At 52.5% G+C, this 9643-nt stretch overlaps 2 protein-coding genes across 2 annotated transcripts; one reads left to right on the forward strand and one right to left on the reverse strand.

The window, feature by feature from the left end:
* Positions 1-1783: 1783 nt before the first annotated feature.
* On the forward strand, positions 1784-3583 carry Ltb (lymphotoxin beta). The gene is made up of 3 exons (XM_021149885.1): positions 1784-1960; positions 2329-2644; positions 2984-3583. The coding sequence occupies exons 1-3, from the start codon at positions 1799-1801 to the stop codon at positions 3424-3426; spliced, it is 921 nt and encodes a 306-aa protein (XP_021005544.1). The 5' UTR covers positions 1784-1798; the 3' UTR covers positions 3427-3583.
* A 3078-nt stretch (positions 3584-6661) lies between these two features.
* On the reverse strand, positions 6662-9407 carry Tnf (tumor necrosis factor). The gene is made up of 4 exons (XM_021149735.1): positions 8956-9407; positions 8383-8437; positions 8150-8197; positions 6662-7858 (listed from the first exon to the last, which is right to left on the reverse strand). Exons 1-4 carry the CDS (start codon positions 9139-9141, stop codon positions 7440-7442), a joined length of 708 nt encoding a protein of 235 aa, XP_021005394.1. The 5' UTR covers positions 9142-9407; the 3' UTR covers positions 6662-7439.
* Between the last annotated feature and the right edge of the window lie 236 nt (positions 9408-9643).

A 9643-nucleotide genomic window follows, 5' to 3' on the forward strand; every position in this document is an offset into this window, starting at 1 on the left:
GTCCTGGCTGTCCTGGAACTCACTCTGTAGACCAGGCTGGCCTCGAACTCAGAAATCCACCTGCCTCTGCCTCCCAAGTGCTGGGATTAAAGGCGTGGGCCACCACTGCCCTTTGTTTGTTTTCAAGACCAGGTTTTTTTCTCTCTGTGTAGCCCTGGCTGTCCTGGAATGTGCTCTGTAGACCAGGCTGGCCTTGAACTCGGATCAGTCCGCCTTTGCCTCCTAAGTGAATGCATGTTGGTTCCTTCTTTCCTTCCTGAGACAGGTTCTTATGCATCCCAACCTGGCCTCACCCTTGCCAACTAGTGAAGGATGACCATGGATTTCCGACGGTTCTGCTGGGATTACAGCCCCGCAGCACCAGGCCTGCTGGATTTCGTGCTGGGGACAAAGCCAGGGCCCTGGGCATGCAGGGCCAGTGTTCTCCCATGAACCACAGCCCTGGGCTACTTCTCATATCTTTCCAGGTTGTGGCTATTACCTCATGTTACTGCGGAATTGCTCAAGTTAGTCTTTGTTTCCTCTTTTTTTTTTTTTTCCCCTTGCCTCAGGAAGACAAAATTTATATCTAGTAAAATGTATGAAGCTGGAATTAGTTCTGTTTTGCCTGTTACAGAATCAAACCTAGTAGCCAAGTGCCCTGTCAGGGAACTCTACTGCTATCCCAGCACTGCCTTTTCGTCTCTCTGGGCCTCAGCGTCTTCTTAGGGCTTTCCCATGGAGACGAAGCGGCTAGTGTAATAAAGACTGTAGTTTAGTGGCTAGCACATTCTTGGTGCCGTTGGTCGGCCAGCTGTATTCTACTAGTATTGGTGTTGGTAATGTTTTCCAAACGAGTTGTCTGGTCTGGGACATAGAGACTGCAAGGTCACCAGGAAGGGGACATGGCCTGAAACCTCTGTCCACCTTCCTCCGACCTGCTCTTCCCTATGCTCCAATCAGCTGCCCCTCGGGTGCCATTAATTCGGTTCCTGATGTTCATTGAAGTCAACAAATTGCTCATTCATTCATTCATACATTCATCTGCCCTGTCCCTCATTTATAAGTAGTTGATGCTTCCTAATGGAGGAGGCTCATTCTAGACGGACTCCCTTGAGGTGGAGTGTGCCTCTGCATTGCTTTATCAGGAGAGAGAGAGAGAGAGAGAGAGAGAGAGAGAGAGAGAGGCTGAGCCCCCTTCATAAAGCCATAACCACTGCGGACCCACTTAATTCCGCCTTTCCCATCTGGTTTTAGAGACTGAAACAGGAAGAAGTCAGCCAGTGTGGGGGGAGGGCCGTATCAGGGACGCAGACACACAGCAGACCCTTGTTGGCCTCCCACTCCATCTCCTCACCCCCGTGTGTGTGTGTGTGTGTGTGTGTGTGTGTGTGTGTGTGTGCATGCATGTGTGCAGGTGCGTGTGTCTTTGCAGCCCTCTCTCCAGCACTGTAAGTTCCAGAAGCATGAAGAACACACGAGATACCTGGAGTCCTACCTGGCCATTACAACCTTGTTTGTTGCCTGGCCTTCTGCAAGCTCCCTTCCTTCCCTGGGCTTCATCTTCCCTCCCTGCCAAGCCCCTCTTCATTTTTACCTTGAAAACCTCTCTCTACCCCATCTCCTTCCCCAGTTCAGAGAACCCAGGCATCCAGCCACCCAACCCCGGCCCCAGCGCTGGGTAAACAGGAAGCTGGGTGAGGGGAGGAAGGGTGTTCGGAAAGTCCCGGGCAGGGGGCAGGTGTGTGGGTCTGCGGGGGTGGGGGGGTCTACCCCTGAGGTATGAAAGCCCCTGCCCCGGTCCTAGTTCTGAGTCTGGATGGGGACACGGGGACTGCAGGGCCTGGGTGGGAGACCCCAGGGGAGGGGCTGCCTCTTGCTGGCTGTGGCAGGAGCTACTTCCCTGGTGACCCTGTTGTTGGCAGTGCCTATCACTGTCCTGGCTGTGCTGGCCTTGGTGCCGCAGGATCAGGGACGTCGGGTGAGTGGCTGCAACGGGCGCCAGAGGGCTGCCTCTTGTGACTGTTATTTACTTATGGCTGTGCTTCTGTCCACTGCGCTCAGCTGGCTGCTCTCCCCAAAGGGAATGTCTGGTCTGTCTTTGCCTACTCTCCAGGCAATCCTACCCTGAATTTTCAAGCCCCTTCCTGGTTGGCTTCTTTTCCAGGTAACACTGCGCTTGTGTCTCTCTGCCTGCTAACATCAGCTTTGTTTGTTCTTCTAGCAAGATGCAGTCTAGGGAGGACACTGCGGGCCTAGGCCTTGGGGCTGGGCTCTACGGTGGGAGGGGTGGAGTTGCCATTAGCCAAATCTGACCTCTGGGCACTCTAACCCTACCTACCCATCCAGGTTGAGAAGATCATTGGCTCAGGAGCACAGGCTCAGAAAAGACTGGATGACAGCAAACCGTTGTGCATCTTGCCCTCACCCTCTAGCCTCTCAGAGACTCCTGATCCCCGTCTGCATCCTCAGAGATCCTATGCTTCCAGGAATCTAGGCTCCACATCCCAGGGCCCTGTTGCGCAGTCCTCTCGGGAGGTATCTGCGTGGATGACCATCCTGTCTCCAGCTGCGGATTCTACACCAGATCCAGGGGTTCAACAGCTGCCAAAGGGGGAACCAGAAACTGACCTCAACCCTGAGCTCCCTGCTGCCCACCTCATAGGTAAGCAAGCATCTGGTAGACCCGTAGAGTGCTGGCTATGCACCCCCACAGTAAGCAAGAGTCCTTTGACTCTGCTATGACACTACTGGTACTTTCCCAACTCCTCCACCACCAACTTCTCCCTCAGTATGACTGCTCAGGAAACAGGTAAAAACCGGTAGGGATCTTGCCACTTTAGTCCCCTCGGGTGATAGATAGCACCGTTATTCCTGCCCCTCCCCGCTAAGTACCACAGAAGGAGGAAGACCCCGCCCCTCCGCTCCAGGTCCCTGCTCATCCTGCCCGGGTCTCCGACCTAGAGATCACGGCCCGAGCGCTCACGCGTGTCCCTTTCTGCAGGCGCTTGGATGAGTGGGCAAGGGCTCAGCTGGGAGGCGAGCCAAGAAGAAGCGTTTCTGAGGAGCGGCGCGCAGTTCTCCCCCACCCACGGGCTGGCGCTGCCACAGGACGGCGTCTATTACCTCTACTGCCACGTCGGGTACAGGGGCAGGACGCCCCCTGCCGGCCGAAGCCGTGCTCGCTCGCTCACGCTGCGCAGCGCCCTGTACCGCGCGGGGGGCGCCTACGGGCGAGGCTCCCCCGAGTTGCTGCTGGAGGGCGCGGAGACCGTCACCCCTGTTGTGGACCCCATCGGGTACGGGTCTTTATGGTACACGAGCGTGGGGTTCGGCGGCCTGGCACAGCTCCGGAGCGGCGAGAGGGTCTACGTCAACATCAGTCACCCCGACATGGTGGACTACAGGAGAGGGAAGACCTTCTTCGGGGCGGTGATGGTGGGGTGACAGCCATCTGCATTCATTCCTGGAGGATCGACTGACGGTGCGAATCGTGATGTCCGGGACCCGGACAGTCCCGAGCGGCCGGGGGCGTGGCGGGGGGGGGGACGACACACGGCGGAATGTAGGACATGAATTTTGAAAATAAAGAATGTAAACTATGCCAGCCCGTGCCAGTGTCTTCACGGAAATGCAGACGTGGTTTTTGATTCTGGGACACGTGCAGGTGTGGCTGACCCAGCTTTGAACTGTGGACACCTGTTGCACCCATGTCCTGACTCTAAGACCAGGGCTCCAAGAGGGCGGAAGAAGGGACAATTAAACCCTGAGACTTTTGCCAGCATCCTGATTGCCAGGATGCTGACAGTTTAGGGAGGTTGGTTGAGGTTTATTAGCAGCTGCGGGTCGGTCAAAGAAAAAACGAAAGGAAAGATATTAGACTCACGGATTTTCCTAATTCCTTTCTGTCCTCTATCCTTATTTCTCTCCTGTCTAGTGCTAGGGGGCGAAACCAGGGAGATAAAGGGTGGGAGAAAGAACCCACAAAGTAGCAAAGACCTGGTCCCCACAAGATCCCCTCACATACACCCTTGCTCCTGGCTTCTGCCTCTGTGAGGAGGAGCCGACAGGAGAAGGTAGGCAGGATTCATTCCCAGAGAGAAAAACTACAAAGACTGTGGAACAAAGCTCCGTGGGTTGGGCCCATCAGTTCATCACTGCTGGCTGCCTGATAGGTTATATGTATGTAGTATGTATGTAATGTATGTATGTATGTATGGATGGATGCTCTATCTATCATCTATCATTCTATCTATCTATCTATCTATCTATCATTCTATCTATCATTCTATCTATCTATCTATCATTCTATCTATCTATCTATAGTCCGGGTCTCATATATAGTCCTGGGTCACCTGGAACTCTCCAGGGCTGGGGCTAAAGGCGTGGACCACCACGGGTTCTGACAGCCCTTCTTTAAGGGGCAGCAGGTCAGTCGCAAGCACGTTAAGGGGCAGACTAATGAAGAAAGCAAAGGAGCTGAAAAATGGCAGGGGTGGGGTGGGGGAGGGGATTGTGTCCGAGGAGGAGGAGTTCCAGGAGGAAGCCGATGCCCTGGGGTCCTTTCTAGAAATGGAATGTCTTCACCTTTGGTTCACACAAAGTTGGGCAAGTGGGAGGTCCCTAAGATGAGTAACAGCAGGTCATCCCCCCTCCCCACGCCATGGCTGGAGGAGGCAGAGGGGAACCCAGGCACTATCTAGGTCACCCCAGTGGGTCACCCCCCTACCCCCCACCCCACCCCCGCAGCATACCATGTGGTTGGTTTTTCCCTCTCGGGTGCAGGAAGGCCCAACCAACAAAGAGCCCACTGGGGTTCCAGTTCCATTTTCTCTTCTCTTCTCTTCTCTTTTTTAAAAAGATTTATTGATTATATGCAAGTACACTGTAGCTGTCTTCAGACACTCCAGAAGAGTCAGATCTCGTTACGGATGGTTGTGAGCCACCATGTGGTTGCTGGGATTTGAACTCAGGACCTTTGGAAGAGCAGTTGGTGCTCTTAACCACTGAGCCATCTCTCCAGCCCTTTCTCTTCTCTTCTCTTCTCTTCTCTTCTCTTCTCTTCTCTTCTCTTCTCTTCTCTTCTCTTCTCTTCTCTTCTCTTNTTCTCTTCTCTTCTCTTCTCTTCTCTTCTCTTCTCTTCTCTTCTCTTCTCTTCTCTTCTCTTCTCTTCTCTTCTCTTCTCTTCTCTTCTCTCCTCTCCTTTCCCTTCCCTTCCTTTCCTCTTCTTTTCTCTGTTCTTTTCTTTTTTCTTTCTTCCTTCTTTCCCTTTTTCTCCTCCTCCTCCCCCTCCTCTTCCTCCTCTTCTTCCTTCTCTTCATCTCTCTCCTCTTCCTTCTCCCACTGACCTTGAAGCCCTCAACAATTTACCTGCCCCTACCTCCTAAGCGTTGGGATTAAAGGCATGGCTACACACCCACTCCTTATGTGCTTTGGACCTTCTGCACAGAGCCTTCCAGTGGGGTGAGAGGGTGACCAATTTTGGCTAAAGTCTAGTCAGGCTTCAGAATCTTCTATACCTAGTCATTGCCTTCCTTGTAAAACCTAGTTTTCGTGAAAAGCCCCATTCAGTCGGTTTAGCAAGCTCCCTCTCCTAGACTGGATCACCCTCAGTCATCCCGTGCAGCCCCTGAGGTGATGTCTGCTCACCTGGCCTGTCTCAACAGGCGTCTTGTCTGATCTGTTTAGACAAAGTCCCCCTACCCCGGATTTTTCTTTCCTCTTAGTCATTTGCCATCCCCCTAACGCCCACCCTGCTGGGGCTCTTAAGACCCACTTGCTCTCATTGAACACTCTACAACAAGTCTCTGCACCAATAACTAATTCTGAATAAAGTCGGCCTTGCCTGCTTCAGCAAGTACTATTGAATAACAACAACAATAAATTATTATTATTATTATTATTATTATTGGTGTTGGGATCAAATCCAAGCCTGCATATGTGATTAAGTAATTTAAAAACCAACAACAACAACAAAGCATTTAAACATGGTGTTTTTCTCTTTTCAATCCACCCACCTCAATACATTCATCATTTGTCTGAAACACTGGAAAACCAGAGCCAGCAATGGCTCCTTCTTTGTTGTGTTGCTTTGGGTTTTGAATTCAGGGTATCCCATACACTGAGCATCCACCCTCACCCCAACATGCTCCACAGAGTCACATTTTCAGCCCTGTGTCTTTTTAAAAACTATTTCACTCATCTTCAGAGGTTTGGAAAAATAAAGGGGCTGGTGACCGAAAGGCAGAGCTGGCTGAGCCCAGCCCAGCATGGAGCAGGGATAGAGCTTAGGTCTCCTCTCCGTGGACCATGCCTGCTCTGTCTGTTCAGAGGCAGGTTGAATGGTGCAGGGTGCGCAGTTAGACACCTGAAGCTCTGTGGCTCTTCCTTGGCTGTGATTCAGGTGCCTGAGAATGTGGCTCCTCCCCAGCTCCATGGGAGCCACAACAGCCGGAAAGAACTGCAGTACTTTCCCAGCAGGTATTGGAATTCCCAGAGTGGGAAATTCCCATGCCCCAGGGCAAAGGTAATTAGGGTTAGGCTCCTGTTTCCGGGGGAGAGGTAGGGTTGTTGGCTGCCTTTTGTTCCACGGGGGTCTTGGGGGTCTTAATGGCCCAGGGGTATAAAGACTGAGATCTGGACCCAGAGACTTTAGGCCTCTGCAAGACAGAAATCACATTTCTTTTCCAAGCGATCTTTATTTCTCTCAATGACCCGTAGGGCGATTACAGTCACGGCTCCCGTGGGGAGCAGAGGTTCAGTGATGTAGCGACAGCCTGGTCACCAAATCAGCGTTATTAAGACAATTGGGTTAGATAAATATTTTGTTCTAAACATAAGCAAAAGAGGAGGCAACAAGGTAGAGAGGCCAGGTGGGGACAGCTCAGCTCCGTTTTCACAGAAAACATGTCTGTCTGAAGACAGCTTCCCACACTGGGTCCTCCAGGACACCCCGGCCTTCCAAATAAATACATTCATAAGCAAATAAATAAATAATAAATAAATAATAAATAATCATAAGTGCAAATATAAATAGAGGGGGGCTGGCTCTGTGAGGAAGGCTGTGCACTGCACCTCAGGGAAGAGTCTGGTAAGGTCTGAAGGTAGGAAGGCCTGAGATCTTATCCAGCCTCATTCTGAGACAGAGGCAACCTGACCCACTCTCCCTTTGCAGAACTCAGGAATGGACATTCGAGGCTCCAGTGAATTCGGAAAGCCCATTTGAGTCCTTGACGGTGGTGCATGAGAGGCCCACAGTCCAGGTCACTGTCCCAGCATCTTGTGTTTCTGAGTGTCGTAGTTGTTGAAAGCTCTGAGCACAGAGTTGGACCCTGAGCCATAATCCCCTTTCTAAGTTAGAAGGACACAGACTGGGGGCTCTGAGGAGTAGACAATAAAGGGGTCAGAGTAAAGGGGTCAGAGTGGGGGCTGGGTAGAGAATGGATGAACACCCATTCCCTTCACAGAGCAATGACTCCAAAGTAGACCTGCCCAGACTCGGCAAAGTCTAAGTACTCGGGCAGATTGACCTCAGCGCTGAGTTGGTCCCCCTTCTCCAGTTGGAAGACTCCTCCCAGGTATATGGGCTCATACCAGGGTTTGAGCTCAGCCCCCTCAGGGGTGTCCTTGGGGCAGGGGCTCTTGATGGCAGAGAGGAGGTTGACTTTCTCCTGGTATGCGATAGCAAATCGGCTGACGGTGTGGGTGAGGAGCACATAGTCGGGGCAGCCTTGTCCCGTGAAGAGAACCTGGGAGTAGACAAGGTACAACCCATCGGCTGGCACCACTAGTTGATTGTCTTTGAGATCCATGCCGTTGGCCAGGAGGGCGTTGGCGCGCTGGCTCAGCCACTCCAGCTGCTCCTTCACTTGGTGGTTTGCTGAGAGAGGGAGGATTGAGTCAGTGTCACCCTCTTAGTTCACACTCCACATCCTGAGCCTCAACAGCTACCCACACTTCACTTCCGGTTCCTGCACCCTCTGTCTTTCCACATCCCATTGGCTATGAGGTCCCGGGTGGCCCCCTGATGCCTTGCCTTTGAGTCACCGCTCTGACTCTCACGTGCTGTCACTAAGAGCTCTGTCTTTTCTCAGCCTGGCTCGACACCCCCCCAACCCGCCCCCCAAAATCATGCCCCTTCATTCTCAAGGCACATGTGAAGAAATCTTACCTACGACGTGGGCTACAGGCTTGTCACTCGAATTTTGAGAAGATGATCCTGGAGGGGAAGGGACAAAGGCAAGGATGAGACCTTTAGGCTTCCCAGCAAGCATCTAGGCACTTAGACTCCTATTCCCTTTCCTCCCAAACCAAAGCTTTAAGTTCTCCCCCCACCCCATCTCATCCCATGCCTAACTGCCCTTCCTCCATCTTAAATTAAGAGAGAGGTGCGGGAACACTTACTGAGTGTGAGGGTCTGGGCCATAGAACTGATGAGAGGGAGGCCATTTGGGAACTTCTGTGTAGGAGAAGAAGGGGGTTAGTTAAGACAGACTCACCCCAAAGGAGAAGCCTCCCCGCTGATTGCCCCGCTTACAGTTCCTCTTTGCCCCACCCCACCCCCAGCTTTGTGTTTTTCTTCTTCATTCATTCATCTGTCCAACCCACGGCTTCTTTCTGCGGTGCCCTCTGTGCTTGATCTCCCCTTATTTCCCCTTCATCTCCTTCCTTATCTCTCATGCCTCTCTCATTTCTGTCTCTGATTTTTATCTCTTGCTTATCCCCTCTTCCCCTGGCCACATCTTTCCAGATTTCTCCACATGTATACACACTTGTTTGTTCATTCATCTCTCTGTGCATCCGACGAAGGATGTTTAGTCAACTGGACGCATGGGTCCGAGGTCCTGACTCTGTCTCCTCCACACTCTCCTCCACCTTGCCCTGCCCATTAGCCCACTTCTTTCCCTCACCCTGTCCTTCTTACCCTCCTAATCCACTTTGCTTGTGAGCGAGAATAAGGGCTGCCCAGACACTCACCTCATCCCTTTGGGGACCGATCACCCCGAAGTTCAGTAGACAGAAGAGCGTGGTGGCCCCTGCCACAAGCAGGAATGAGAAGAGGCTGAGACACAGGCACCGCCTGGAGTTCTGGAAGCCCCCCATCTTTTTTGGGAGTGCCTCTTCTGCCAGTTCCACGTCTCGGATCATGCTTTCTGTGCTCATGGTGTCCTTTCTGGAGGGAGATGTGGCGCCTTGGGCCAGTGAGTGAAAGGGACAGAACCTGCCTGGTTGGCTGCTTGCTTTTCTGGGAGCTATTTCCAGGGTGTTCTGGAGTTTCTGTTCTCCCTCCTGGCTGGTCCCTTGCTGTCCTCGCTGAGGGAGCTTCTGCTGGCTGGCTGTGCAGACGGCTGCCTTTATAGCCCTTGGGGAAGAGGGCGGGGAAAGCTCTCATTCAACCCGCGGAAAACTTCCTTGGTGGAGAAAACCATGATCTCATGTGGAGGAAGCGGTAGTGGCCCTACACCTCTGTCTCGGTTTCTTCTCCATCGCGGGGGCAGAGGTTTGGAAAGTTGGGGACACCCAGGCATCAAGGAATCTCCTCCCCGTCGTCCCCACCAGGATTCTGTGGCAATCTGGGGCCAATCAGGAGTGTGTGTGTGTGTGTGTGTGTGTGTGTGTGTGTGTGTGTGTGTTGTATAGGACCCTGAGAACTGAAACCCATTTC

This window comes from Mus caroli, chromosome 17, assembly GCF_900094665.2.
Source record: "Mus caroli chromosome 17, CAROLI_EIJ_v1.1, whole genome shotgun sequence".
Lineage (NCBI taxonomy): Eukaryota > Metazoa > Chordata > Mammalia > Rodentia > Muridae > Mus > Mus caroli.